The 15,140-nt window shown below is 47.3% G+C and overlaps 1 protein-coding gene across 2 annotated transcripts in view; it reads right to left on the bottom strand.

Annotated features, from left to right (window-relative positions):
- The window catches only part of Plxna4 (plexin A4), a 445,847-nt gene that overhangs the window by 15,494 nt on the left and 415,213 nt on the right, over positions 1-15,140 (bottom strand). For both annotated transcript variants that reach the window (XM_031381450.1, XM_031381449.1), the window contains 4 exons: positions 6,451-6,554; positions 5,418-5,517; positions 3,718-3,908; positions 2,364-2,533 (listed from right to left, as the gene is read on the bottom strand). In XM_031381450.1, coding sequence (XP_031237310.1) covers positions 2,364-2,533; positions 3,718-3,908; positions 5,418-5,517; positions 6,451-6,554 — 565 coding nt within the window. The remainder of the gene's footprint in view (positions 1-2,363; positions 2,534-3,717; positions 3,909-5,417; positions 5,518-6,450; positions 6,555-15,140) is intronic.

Below are 15,140 nucleotides of genomic sequence, written 5' to 3' on the forward strand. Positions count from 1 at the left end.
TTCCCCTGATGTTTTATTGTTGTTTTGGTGGCTGTGCTCACGGCTGGTGATAGTTACAATGCCCGCGTGTGTTTGCCTTGCCTCTTAGAACTTAGCATCCTTGAATTACATTATTTCAAGGCACCAGATACAATATTCCTACTCTTGTTCTGCCAGCAGCCCATCTGTATAATACAAACAACAAACACCATAAATGCAGGAAGCTCTGACATCCGCAGATGCCAATCAATCCACAAGCATTTATTAAGTCTCTACAATAAGTGCCACATAGGGCTGGGGCAGGCACACCGAGGTTGGCTAATATTTGGTGTCTGTCATTTGCATCATCACTGAGAGTTGGGGGAAGGAAATAAATGGAGCACAGAGGCTCACAGTAGCTTTCCAACCTTTCTAAAAGGTAGTCGTGGTTTCTGGGCTTATAGAGCTTTGAATAAGAAACTCGGTTTCCTTTGGTTTCCCTTTGTCCTACTCAGAGGAGAGGTGCTGGGAACCCACATGGTGGCAGTAACTGTTTGTCCCTGTCCCTTCAGCCAGCAGTGAGGCAGGTGCACCACACAGGAAGCAGAGGCACCACGGAAACTCCTGCCTAATGAAATATTAGCATGTTATTAACATCAGCGGTGATGCTCATCTCCGGCTGATTACAGCCACTCTGGCTAAATGGGAAGGAGTGTTATTTAACAGAGAACCTGTGGAGAACCATGGAAGAAGGGGTGGGAGGGGCGGGCGAGGCACACCTTGAGTCAGGAATTAAAAAAACAATGCCCTCAGCAGGAATGATGAACTCTAGTGACAGGCAGAGCTGATTATTTCTAACTGTGTACTGTCCATGGTACCAGGGGGTCAGGTCAGGGACAGGAAATGCTCTTCTAAGGAAGGACTTGAAGCTGATATCCTTCTTCCTACAATAAGGGAAGTGTGCTTCTTTTCTGGGCTTCCCATTTCCTGGTCCTTGTCTCTAGGCAGCACCTGCAATCAAAAAGGAGGCTGAGACCTAGGGGGATGGTTTGCAAAGTCATGTCTCCCTGGCTAACACCAATAGGAGGGCTCAGGGAAGCATCTGTCTCATTTAAGGTGGCCAGCATTAAATGGTAAAGACTTATCAGAGCGGTATAGACTCAGAGGTGGGTGATGCCCCTCAGACATCTTCCAAGAGTCACACAGCCAGGACTTAGAGAGGAGGAATCTGTCTCACCAGAGTGGGTGCACAGAATGGAACCTGGGTCCTAGGGGTCCTGCTTTAGCAGGGTGATAAGGACTCAGTTGCATGGCCCGAGACTCTGAGAGCGGGTGATCCTGGCCAAGGCCACAGGATGTCCAGGAGAAGAGCACTGATACCCCAGGTTGATTTCTGCCTTCTCAGATTTCAGGTCTGGGCCCCAGGGGTGGGCATCAGGGTGCCTGCTTGTACCCTAGAGCCTGGCAAATCCTAGTAGTTATAGCACTGGCCACTAAGTCTATGCTGCTTCAGAAGAAACAGCTGGGGAGGAGTGGCCTGGAAAGGGGCCATCTAAAGGCAACAGAGATTCAGTTCTACAGGATGAATGAACATCAGCCACCTCTGCTGCAGGGAGAACTCTCAAGCAGGTCATCGCTGCCCGCGCCTCATCAATATTTACTGAGCCCCATTTCCTCAAGGTTCTACATCCTGTCTTGAATACTGATGCTTGGCCTTGTGACTTCAAGCTCAAATGAAATACTTGCTACATACAGATGGTGGGGAGGATGTTGTGCATTCAAAGGAGAGTGGGGCCCACAGTAGAGATGCTTGGAGTGTTGTCAATAGTTAGAAAACTCCCTATCCTCCATGGAACATGAAGTGGCTCTGGGCAGTTTTGGGAAAGGAGTTTGGGAAGGAAAAGTTAAGTTTATTGGGTGGGGTTGGAATGTTCCTTGTTCAGACAGCCGCTGGCTGCTTGTGCCTCAAAACCCTACTGACCTTGTCTAATATATGCATTCTCTATGCTAGTATTTGCCCATGTATACAGACAACTGCCTCTCTTGTCCCACATCCTCACCTGCCAGTTTTTCAAGGGCAGGGACCCTAACCAGTCTAAGATCCTCGGTATCAGACATACTACCCCATACCCAGGAAGTAGCTGGATGCCACATTGCCTGGCTGTGGTGTTATTTATAAGCTTTTGCTGATTGGATTAGTATAGTTTGTTGACTGGTTGGAAAGAAAAGTACAAAACAGATCAGAGGAGAGGGAAGTGGGACAATGGGGAAGGTCTGAGGTTGAGTAGAAACTCTACTAGGAGGTAGATAGTGGCCAGCTCACATCTGGAAAGCCTGCCACCCTGAAGCAGGCCTGGGAGGGCAAGTCACTGGCCTCTGCTTGTGCCCTTCCCCCCTTTACTTACCAGTTGCTCTTCCAGGTATGGCGGACGTGCGGGTCATGGATGCCATGCTTATCAGCCTGCTCATCAAGGAAGTCAAACATATACTTGATGGCTAGCGGCAGAGCGGAACCACGGTGGGCTGTACTGAAGATGGTCTCGAACAGGTCATCCACAAACTTCTGCAGTGTGCCCTGAGAAAGGGGACATTCAGATGCACCCCAGCCTAGGCAGAGCTAATCTGGGGGTGGGAGGGTGGGTTGAAAAGCTACCTCAGGGACAGGCCAATCGAGGTCAGTACTCTGCATCTCTGCTGAACATTGGAGTTGGGGAAGGGGAGGACACTGTGCATCAGATCTCCCCTTTCATGGTTCCCTGGCAGTTCTACCTTTTCTCTGTGCAGAGACCATAGATAGAAAACACAGGACAAGGGCCAAAACTACCTTCCTCCACCAGCCACAGAGTTTAGTTTAGTATCTCTGCCAGTGCTATTATATCCTAAAATGCTAATGAGCATGCGTGGTCAGAGCTGACAAATACAATCTGCTGCTTCTGTTTGGCCACTATCCACCCTGGCCAATGACCACCCAGACTTGAAGAGAAAGGCTAGAACGGCAGGTGTGGATTATCCCCAGTGTCAGGATTAGAAGTAGCCTTGGCAAAGCTCCAGATTCAGCCCCAGGTTCCAGCCTTAGTGATGGGATATGGTACCTCTGAGAAAAAGTGGGTCTTCCCTAAGGAATGGTAGGGGGTGGGGAGAGATGTGGAGGTGTCTGTAGCTGAGGCAGGGTGCTGAGGAAAATGGGAAGAAAACTTTAGATTGTGTGCTAACTCATGTCTACTGGGATATCCCCGGACTCACAGGTTGAACAGGGTCCTGTAGCTCAATCCTGAGGCACCCCTGGGTGCCTCATGACAGTGCCTGGTGTGGGAGGTCCATAAAAGGGCCTGGTGCACACTTAGCACCTGTGCTAGCAATTCCGTGTCTATTTGGTGTGTAGGAATGTGTGTATGTATGTGTATGTGCATGTGTGTGCACATGCAGAAGCCAGAGGGCAACCTCGCGTGTCTTCCCCCATCTTTCTCCACAGTTTTTGAGACAGGATTTTTGCTGAACCTGGAGCTTGCTATTTTGCTAAACTGGCTGGCCAGCAAATGCCAGTCTCCCTTCTCAGCCTCTCCAGCACAAGCAAGGCACTGTGCCCAGACTGTCTTTTTAATGAGGACTTGAGGCTATCAAACTTGGGTTCTCATGCTTTCATAGGAAGCTCTTTACCAGACTGAGCCATTTCCTCAGCTCTCAGCTCCAGGATTTACACAGCAGATGAAGACCTTTCCTGTGACCAAAGTTCCCTGCACCCTCTCTCCCATCACATACCTTTGTGGCCAATAGACGTGTCAGGTAGATCTCAGACACCATCTTGCTCCCCCGATCCCCCTCCTTCTGGTCTCCATGTTCATGGTTCTTCACCAGATGCCACAGCTTGACCCCGCTTTCCAGGTCAGGGGTGATCATGGGTGTTCGGGAACGGAGGCTGTCAGGGCTGCCCGTGTACCGGATCATGTTTTCTGCCAATGTAAAGAGCACAGCAGCCCAGTAAGAGTGAGTCTCTACAGTCCCATACCCAACAGCTCACAGCACACTCCTCTCCAAAGCCAAGGCCACTACTATTTGACCCTTTATGACACTCGCTGGTGCTGCTACTTTGCCTCCATGTGCCACATTCCCTGCAATGCTTCTTCTGTCTTTCCTAACACCTCCAGGAATTAACTGTAGCGAATTCTACCCACTCATGCCACCCCGACTCCGGTACTTGGCATTGAGTCAACCCTTAATTATTCAATTTGTAGAAATATAAGCTCGTGCTTCTTGTACACTTTTCCTTGTGCGTGCTCTTAAGTCCCGTGGTGTGTGTGGCCAATTAACTGCACATGTAAAAGCAGGTAGCCTGTATTCTTTAATGAGCCTTGGCTAGGGCAGCTGTTCATCTCCATCCCATTCTGGCCTCGACCAATTCTTCTTACTTTATGAATCCCTTCCTCTACTTTGAGTTACGGTAAAGTGGGACCAGACGGGCACAGGGTGAGGTCCTATCATGCCTGTTGTAGCTTATATGTTCACCTCTTTATCATTAAAACTGACTGGTGATATTTGTCTTTTTTCCTCTAATTCCTGCTTTACAATAAGAATGTCACTGCCCAGATCTGACCACAAGCACATAAGTGGTGACAGAACAGGGCATCTCTGGAGCTTTGACATTTATAGCCAACACCCTTTCCTCTCCTTGCCTTTCCTGACACTGCATAATGACAGTGTGATCTTTACCAATAGCTCAACCTCCATGCTTCTGAGTTATAACTTACTAGTATAAATAATAGAGAGAAATAATAATTATTTAATTCACTAGGTTATTGCGAACTTGATGTGAGATGATGAGAAAAGGTAAGGCTTATAGACTGTACGACCTCATGAAGATTAGGTTCTCTCTCTCTCTGTCTTTCTCTCTCTCTCTCTGTCTTTCTCTCTCTCTCTCTCTCTTGTGTGTGTGCACAAGCACATGTGTATGTGTATGTATGTGTGTGTCCATCCATGGTGAGCATGCCTATGTGTGTGTATACATATATGGAGGCCAGAGATCCATCTTGGATATCATTTCATAGGTGTATTCTTCTTGCTTTCTGAGATGGTTCTTTCAGTAGCCTGGAGCTCACCATTAGGCTAAGCTGGATAGCCAGTAAGCTTTAGGTACCCTCCTATCTCCACTTCCCCAGAACTAAGATTACAAGCATACATTACCCATTCCTGGCACTTTTGCCTGGATTCTGGAGACTCATGCTTGCAAGGCAAGCCCTTTACCAATGCAGCTGTTCCAAGCCCTACATTTCTTTCTGTACACAGATAAAGTACATGTTTATGCTCCAGAGCTAGCAATCAGGACCAGGTACCCCTGTCCCATCCTGGCTGTTTTCCCCAATGGTCAGCTGACCTGATCCTCTACCCCTAACCAATGGCGTTTGTTGACCACACCCGCTCTGGATGCTTCTACTTCCCACCCTTTACACCTGATGAGATCTTACCATATTTACTTGCTGATGTCCTGGAGACAGTGGAGTTGTTCACTGCATTATAGGCCGTCACTTGCTTGGACACTAAAGCCACCACAGAACCATCTGGCACCTACAGGGTAAAGGTTTCTAAGAGTCTGGCATGGAAATTCTTCCCACCACTTCCAGGGAATAAGGACAAGTTCCCAAGACCTGCCCTTCCTGACTGATCCACAATGAGGGCGGAACTAGGAATGAAGGTCAACTGGTTCACGAGGTTCTCCACCCCACTGGTAGATGAAGATTACATTCCTAGAATGAATATGTTCCCCTCCCTAACTGACTGAATACCTTGGGTTGGAATTCCCCCTCACTCCCCCTGGTTTGTGTTTTTTTCCCCTTAAATACCCCTTACTCCTTGGTCAAACTCCTCTGGCCTGCAAGGTTACGAGTTCGACCCAGTACTGGCCTATCCCAAATAAACCTCAAGTGCTTGCAGCAAAAAAAAAAAAAAAAAAAAAAAAAAAAAAAAAAAAAAAAAAAAAAAGAATATTTCAGGGCAGTAAGGGACAGTTATCACCTTGATAGGAACGACTCCCTCTCCTTCTGATAATACAAGACAAAGACCTGAGGTCTAGTTGCATTTTCATTTTGTGGATTCTATATGGAACAACTTCTGACAGGAGCCACCACTTCACTTTCTCCTTCCCTAGGCTTTTTGGAGATCATCCAGCCTTAAATGCTCAGGAGGCCTTCTAAACAAGGGTCCTTAAAGAATCTTCCCACACTCTACAAGAAGCATGCCTGATAGCATGCATGTCAGCATCCTATCTCCAAGGAGGCTAGAGTCTCTGACTGAGTGATGTCAGCTCCCCTTGGACCTCCCCCAATCCCCTTCCTTCTGGTCTCCATGCTCATGGTTCACCACGTGCCACACCACAGATCATGGATTGCTGGTGAAGAAATACACTGGGGACTAATTTCAAGTGGCTGTAATTTGAGACCTATGGCTTCCAAGGAATTTGCCATCTACTGGACCAGCTCCTGGCTTCTGTGGTCAGCTCACCTGATAGTGGGCTACTGTGTTGAGTCTCTTCCAATCATTCTCAATCTTGGTGGTGATATCTTCGTCCTGCAGGATCATTCTCGCCCCACTTCCTTGTCGCCACTCTGCAGGGAGAATGGTGGCAGTTGAAGAAGGCCCTATGGTCCCTCCTGGGAGCATCCTGTTCCTGTGTGTCTCATATAGGAATCACATGGCTCCATCTCCAGAATGCATTCACAGACGGACTAGTGTAAGCACAATTCCCCCCAAGAGGATGAATTTGGATGCTGTCAAGGCAGACAGGGCCAGAGCACTAGTTCTGGTCCCAAGTCAACAAATTATGTCAAAAGAAAGGGGGCATTAGTAACAACACCTGTTCTCCTTGCACCTGTGAGAATGCAGAACACCAAGTGGTACCACACAGCATACACGGCATGAATGGACTATTACTCAACTAGACATAAAGAACTCAGCAAAGCACTGGCAAATTCAGGTGGCAGTGTCATGGCAGGTCTGCTCACTGTCTGTATTGGAAACTCTCAGAGCTGGTGAAATCTGTGCTGCAAGTTCACTTGTGGAGCCCTGCACCTTTTTTTTTTTCCCATGGTATGCCTTGCAGGGAGATGTCCTTGGGAGAGGACTGGGTAAAAAACTGTGTGGACCATTCTTTTTGTTTGTTTGTTTGTTTTGTTTTGTTTTTCAAGACAGGGTTTCTCTGTGTAGCCCTTGGATATCCTGGAACTCACTCTGTAGACCAGGCTGGCCTCGAACTCAGAAATCCCCCTGCCTCTGCCTCCCAAGTGCTGAAGTGCTGGGATTAAAGGTGTGTGCCACCACTGCCTGTTTTTTTTTTTTTTTTTTTTTTGGTGTGGACTATTCTTATACCCCCAAACTCTGAGCATTTCTACAAAAACTGATGTGGATAACATTCATCTTGGAATCTAGACAACATTTAATTACACACACACACACACACACACACACACACACACACACACGGTACATATATACACCACACATACATATATGCAAATGTGTGTGTAAAATCCCTATTTCCCTGTCCCCCACTTCAGTATCTACACCCCAGAGCCTTGCTGATGGATCCCAGAAAGGGACACGAATAAGAGCTTGCTTGTCATCAACTGGCAGCCTCTGTCTTATTTAGCACAGATCACATGTGGAAGAAGGACACATAACAATCTTGAAATATACACATGGAAATATATGTGCATGGCAGCTCTCCAACAAGTGCCCACACATGTGTGTACGTACACAAAGATACCGTTCCCACAAGCACACACCTGAGAGTAGTAACAGCCTTTTAAAGTCAAATGGAACATGTGTCCCAGCCAAGTAGCTACTGGTCTGGCTCTCAAGGTAGCCAGCACAGTGCTTCCTGGATCACAGATGTTGGCATTGCTGATTGTGCAAAGCACATTGTCTTTGCTCAAAGTGCATGCAAATAGACACAGGCATCCCTTGCATAACACTGCCTCTCTGGGCTGTCAGAATTTTTTTCCTATGGGCCCCAGAGACACATGTGCACATTCTTTGCTTCGCTTCCCTCCTGCCAAGGTCAGGCTGTGCCTCCCCTTCGGGCCCCACTCGAATCACAGAAAGTTCCATTTCTTCTTACATTGTCTGTGCAGTGGTTACAACTGTTAACTCCACCAAGCATGGGATCCAGGCCCAGAAGGGAAGCATCTTGCCCTGGAGAAGAGCAAAGGGGGTCTTGATATCCTAGCCCAGCCTTGCTTCACCAGGGCATCCCTGCTGCCTAGCTTTTGCACCATGCTAAGACTCAAAGTGCCCGTTCAAGTATGGCCTGTTTGCCCATTGGAGTGGAGAAATCACTGGGGAATGCCTGTGTCTGAGGCCTGCAGAGGATTCTGATGGAATTGCTCATGGTGATTTGGGCCTGGGGCAGGTAGGGGGATGTGCAGGAGGGAAGTGCTCTATGAAGAACATGCTGGCCCATGTCTCTATCATTAGGCTACACTGTTTCTTTTTGCTTTGCTTTTTATATTCCCCATGAGTCTGCAAGTTCTCATGCCAGAAGAAGAGGAATTCACTCTATTCTAGGTCCAGCAGCTGACTGTCAGTGGCGTGGACCATGGTGGTGACCAGCTGGGCGGAGGAACATGGCAGTGGGTGTCTTCTGCTTGCACAGTGAATGAAGCCTCATGGAGTCCGAAGCTGTATGGATGGGATGGGGGCAGCAATAGAGAAACTTCAAGGCATGTCACAGGGTGGGTGGTCACTGCACTTTTAACTATCAGCTGGGCTGGAGAAGGTTCTCCCTGAGGTCCAGCATCCAGTCCTCTACATTACTAAGCATACTGATGCCCTTGATGGTAGGACTACAGCAGTCTCAATGGCATCTGAGCAATAACAAACAAGCTACTAACTCTGGGCTGCAGTGTCAAATTTCTACTGCAAAACTCCCCCTGGAGTTGTGCAATGCACAGCCTGTCCAGACGTATTCAGCAGCCATGGTTGTGAGTCTTGTCCAGTAATTATGTAAGCAAATGGGAATCAGTCTGTTTCCATGCCCCCGTTCAAAAAAAAAAAATAGGGCAGAAAAAGGCCAAGTCTCCCCAGGGGCACAGACTGTCCTTGGAGTAAGATACGGATGATGCTGGATGCCTACAAGGAGGGCTCCCACAGTGCACAAGACACAGGAAGCCCTTGACAAATATCCATGCAACGAATGAGCAAGTGGACACACAAGCTACTGAAGAAAGGGCACGTGTGACTTGGTAATGATTGCTTGTTTTATCATCATTAAAAGAGGACCTCACATTTGTATATGCCCATCCCCTGGCAGATGGGCAGTGAGAGACAGTTGGAGGTGAACTGTGAGCTGCTGCTAGCAACCTGGGAGAGAGAATTCTGGGAGCTGAGAAGTGTGACCTAGTCTTTGATCATTGTCCCACATTCCACCAACATTACAACTAGGAAAAACGAAAAACAGGTCATTTCAGGAAGCCAGACATAGAGGCCATCCTGCCAGGCTGTGCTTAAGTGTATTGGCCCCCTGAGTTCACATCTAGGGAACTTCACAGTCCCCCTCCCCCTCTTTGGGGGTCACTTAGGGTCCACAAAAGAAGTCCCTCAGTGCAGAAGGTGGGTGTGGACACAGCTCAGGCACTGTCACCTAAGGCCACCCATGTGTGCTGAGAATGGCAGGAAGGGAAACAAAAGGAAGGGCTTGTACCCTCAACTGTTGCCAGAATTATGCTGTCGTGACTAAACCTCCCATTTGGAGCTTTGGAGCTCTGACAGGCAGCTGGCTACTTTCCTTGGGCCTAGAGCTTCCCTTTCTACAATGTGGCATGGCCGCATGTTTCCCCACAGCCAAGACACTGGTATTGATGCTGGGCAGTGGGCAGGCAAGACACACACTTACCACAAATGTTGGTGCTTGGTCTCAGGGTCTAGGGCTACAAGAAAAAGCCTCTGGGCTACCCAGTCTTACAGCCTCAAACCCAGACACATGCTTGAGCCGGTGTACCTGTAGACGCCTTCAAGGTGGCAACTATTGTCTTTTAATCTCAAACAGTTAGGGATATCTCCTGAAATACCAACATAAGGACTGTAAGATGAATCAGAGGTACTTAGCCTTGCTTTCAGAGCCCTTAAGCCTGTTATTTTTGTTACTTCTCGCGCAGAAAATCTGCTATGTGCTTTTTACCTAAATTATCAGAAAGGTTTTTGGAAGAATAAAGATATGCGCTATCCCAATCCAGTGTTGATGAAAGAAGACCTGGGGGCTGGGTGGCTGCTATTGGCAGCTTCATTTCTGGGGTTGAAACAAAGAAGCAGGGCCCACCCGTTGGCCACAGAGCTGATATGTGGGTGGATGAGAGTGTGGGGGTACAGCTGGAAGGCATCCCTAAGTTCCCAGATAGACTTTCAGTAGATCAACAGGAAACTGCTTCACAGGTCTGGTAAAGTCTCCACATTTACTTTTACTGGAAGGCTCAATTTCCACTCCATGTACACACTGACCAACCTTCCATCCTGTCTTGGAGTCTCCCAGAGGTTGGCTCTGGCTTCTGTCTTCCCATTCATATACTGTTCCATATGCCCTGTGCCCACTGCATTGAAAACAGATTCTAGAGGGCCAGAGCTACACTGTCAGTCATTCTTCTGGACTCTCTCTGTCCCTCACTTACTCATTTTTTTTGGTCACTCAGTCATTTCTCTATCAAATAAATACTAATGGTTTCCTATGTTTTCGGTATGTCTCAGAAAAGTCTAAGTGTGGACGTGATCTCAGCTTTCTAGATGCTCTTGTTCCATTTCATGAGCTTGCCCTGATAGAGGTATGGCCATTAAGCTGTACTGAGGAACGCAGGTACTAGGGAGACACCCAAATCAAAAGTCAAAGCCAGTTGCACTCTCTGTCCTATGAACAGCTTGCTCCTATTCTGTGTGCTGGATCCATATATTCTTACCCCATACTAGGAAAGATGAACTAAGATGAACTAAGGAGGCAGAGAAGGCCTGCATCTAAGATATTAGGGGCAGTGCCCAGGGCCCCATGCTGCATACACCACTGTCTATGTCAGATCAAGAGGCCCTTGGGAGGGACCACTCCTTATTTTGTGCATGTTAAATATTAGGTTTAGGAAAAAGAGCTCAGATCTCCAAACCCCTAGTTCTCTTTGTAGTGAATGAGCATCTACTATAGCCTGTGAAAATCAGTACTAAAAAATCACTCTTAGGCTGCTGAGATGGTTCAGCAGCTAAGATGCTCACCACCAAGCCTGACAACCTGAGTTCAATCCCCAGGACACATATTGTGGAATGAGAGAATTGACTGCTTTATGATGTCCTCTAACTTCTACATGTGTGATGTAGAACCTATGTGCTTCCATACCCCCACCATATGTACATAAAATAAATTAATTAAAATGTAATAAAAATTAAAAAAATAAATAAAACCCTCTTCTTCATGTCCCTGTCTTGCTCTGTATGAGGTGACCATGTCAGGATAGCCAAGGGACAATGTGAGAAGTCACCCAATGGCAGTGTTCTTGGTAGACACTGAGACAGACAGGGCTGCCTTTAGAGTTCAGTGATGGGGAAGGCCTCCTTCAGGTACTGAATAATATGCCAAGCTCAGTCAGTGACATGAACCCTGGGTCTGGCAATTCTTGACAAACCTTCTGTGGATGAGAACAAGGACCATACCATCTGGAAATGGAGCCTGCTGTGACCACCATATTGAAAGGCCAAGCAAGGAAAGTCTACACTCTCATAAAACTACATTTATTGGTGGCATGAGGGCCTGAGTAATGCAGTGCAGGACAGGTGACAGAGGTGAACAAGACCCTCGCCTTTACTGAGCATTCCAGGGAGTCTGGAGAGACAGACAGGAGCAGGGTCTGAGAGGAGCCAGGTATGGAAAGGCCACCCAACTGAACTGTAAAGGACAGTATGCCTCCGCCTAGCTGACAAGACCTGGGTGTTCTGGTTCAGCATTGCACTGATGAATCTATATGTATATTCATACGTATAGAAGAGGTTGGAGTAAAAGGCTTGAAGAACTTTTGGCTATCAGAAGATGCCCATATGGTTCAGTAGGCCAGACCATGGCATATGAGTTTGAGCTGAAAGCCATGGTTGGTGAAAGGTGAGGGTAGAGGCCAGACTTAGAGCAATGGGAGCTGGAGGCCCTGCAAAAATTTAAAAAAACATGGGGGGTAGGGAGTATTTTTATTTGAGGCAGAAATGGGACAGGTGAGGAAAGATAGCAAGGGGTTGGGATACAGATCACAGGAGTGTTCAGGACATGAGACAGAAGCACTTGAAGCTGCTGCTGGAAGAATGGTCCACAGTACATACACAAAACTTAGAGGAGACATGTGGTTGGCAGTGGAGATCCAGGCTTACAGTGGAGAAGAACTCACCTGCAGCCGACCTGGAAGGGGATATTGTCTCTGGGAGTTGTTGAGATTTGGTCTGTTGCCATGTATTATAATGCTAAATACTGGCCCCCCAAGATCTGGTTGCCCCTGATGAGGAGATCTTCAGGAATGAGGAAATCCTAGCCTACACCAATTGGTTCTATGTAACCTTGCAATTTAAAACTTTTGGTTGAATAAAAATACCCACAGACTATAGCTGGGCAGAAGAGAAGTAGGCGGGGCTTCAGTTGCCTGGATTGGGGGTCTGAAGAGAAACCGTGGGGAGATCAGGGAGGTGAACAGAGGAGAAAATTCCATGGGATAGGTGAATCGTGGGAAATGGCCATGAAGGCCGGCCAGTGGGAGTAAGAGCAGCCCAGGTGGAATGTGGCAAGTTAGATCTCAGAATTATTGACAGGGAAATGGACAAAATAGATAGAGGGTTGATATCTGCCCAGCTCTGGTGCTTTTAAGGCTAAGTATAAATATAAAGGGTTTGTGTCTTCTATTTGGGAACTGAATGATCTAAAGCGGGGTAGAAAACCCCAATTAAATTTTACGAAAACAGAGGGTGTTCCTAGTTAACATCCTGAGGGTACACCTACTCAAGAGCAAGTACTATAGAGAGGGGTAATTCATTCCCAGGGTCCACAGAACCACAGCAGGGCCTGCCCTGGCCCTTGCAGTGTTACCTACAGGTAGGCTCATGCATGCATGGATATACACACACATGCATGTGCTCACGGGCAGGGAGGGGATAATGGCATAGTTCATTTCATCATTCTATTCCAGGCAGAGATCCTTCATATTTTGTGACAGCCTGGAGCCCAGCTCTCTTGTGGTCACTCCCAGAGGGTCTTGTCTCAGGAGGCTTCAAAAGGGCTGATGCTGACAGGCAAAGACAGACTAAAATTATGTCAGGAAAGTCCAAGTCTAGAGACTCTACTTTCCAACAGGTTCCTGAACTTTCACCCCTTGGGATCTGTGGCAGATTCTCTTTCCAGAGACCCATTCTGTCCCATCGCACATAACCCATGGGATCCTGCAAGAAGATACAAGATTCTATTCTGCACACCTGTGATCAGGTGAGGCCAAAGCAACCTGGCAGAGGGCCCAGACTCTCTCCACGCCCACTGGTCTGTGGGACAAGTACCACAAGTAAGTTTGGAAAAACTCTGAGATGGTAGACATGAGTACTTAGGGATTAGAAACTTGTCATGGTACTATAGGTTGTAATCTGAACTACTCTTGAAGTTGAGGCAGGAGAATTATGAAGTTTGAAGTTTACCTGGGCTACTGAGCAAGTTGCAGTCCAGCCTGGGCAATTTAGGGGAGATTCTGTCTCAAAATAAAAAGTTAAAAGAGGTCTGGGAATATAGCTCAATAGAATGTTTCTCTACCATGCACAGTGTCCTACATTCAATTCGTAGACCTTTGAAAAACTACAGGGAAGGGTAAGAAGCCCGGTGATGGGGTGGTGACCACCGAAAGCGATTTTGTTAAAAAGAAGAATTTATTGTGACAGCAAGTTCTCAAGTAGAAAATGACTAGCCTATGAAATTTAGAGCTTAAGAGGAGTGATTTCTAAAATAGAAATGCTACATAGGTCTTGTAAACTGTGGTGAGCCCTGCCCTGGCAAGTGACAAAAGAGGCAAAAGAGAGCCCAGCCACAGCTCAGGGGACTCAGTCCAGGGTCTTTTGTGTGCTAGGCAAGCACCATCCCACTGCCAATCAACATCCATAGGGTTTGTTTTCATTTTATATTCTGAGTCAAGGTCTTATAAATTTCCCAGATTCACCTTGAACTCGTTCTGTAGCCTGAGTATACCTGCCTAGAACTTGGGGTCCTCCTGCTTCAGCCTCCTCTACAGCCGGGATCACAACTAACATGGGCATCAGTGGATATTTCTGATATACTGTGGCTCTAGACAGTGTGCTGGGTCAAAACAGAATTAAGCAAGCAGGTGCTTACCATGGGGAGGACAGAAGGTGACCGACCCTAGCATTCATATGCATGTATCAAGAGAAAACTGCAGACTGAGCCCTCTCTGCCCACAGCTCTGCTCCACAGACCCATGCCCTGCTCTGGGTGCCAGTGACAGAGGACAGACTCACTCACTATCCAATTTGTTATACTTCCACCTTCCAGAGAGAGAGGGAGGCAAAATAAAAAAGAAGAAGAAGAAATCCCATTATCTTTATCTGTCCTTCCCATCGGCCAGCAGAAAATGCAAACGGGGGAGAGACAGCTGCCGTGAACTCTTTATATTTCACTCAGAAGAGGGTGTATCTTTTATTCCATACAGGAATTTCTTATTTGAAAATACATAAATATATCCTTTCAGAATGACCTCAGCGACAAGATGGGGAGGGGTGGCGGAGTTCCAGGGGCTATTGACAGAGCATTGACTTAAACCAGTGGAATCTCTGGAGGTCACAGGCAGTAACTGAGGGAGAAGAAAGGCCTGTGGAGGAGACAACAGGGAGAAAATGGGTCTTCTCTCCATCTCCCTATTGTGTGACATGGGCCTAGGTACTGTGCTTCTCTGGGCTGCTGATTCTCTATTTGTTGAAGGCAAACATTCTCTTTTCCTCTGGGGAGTAGATGGAGGTATCAAGAAGACTTCTTTAGCTCACAGAGAAAAACATCCTGTCCCTGCTACTATCCTGAGCTTCTCCTAGTCTTCTAATCTCCTAGCCACTACTTCTGGCAGGTCATTTACAACAAATATGTGAGAGTATTGAAGATGGACAGGTTATTGAAGAGTTGCGGTTCAAATGAATCCTAGTAGTGA

The sequence above is a fragment of the Mastomys coucha genome, unplaced genomic scaffold (genome assembly GCF_008632895.1).
Source record: "Mastomys coucha isolate ucsf_1 unplaced genomic scaffold, UCSF_Mcou_1 pScaffold20, whole genome shotgun sequence".
Classification (NCBI taxonomy): domain Eukaryota; kingdom Metazoa; phylum Chordata; class Mammalia; order Rodentia; family Muridae; genus Mastomys; species Mastomys coucha.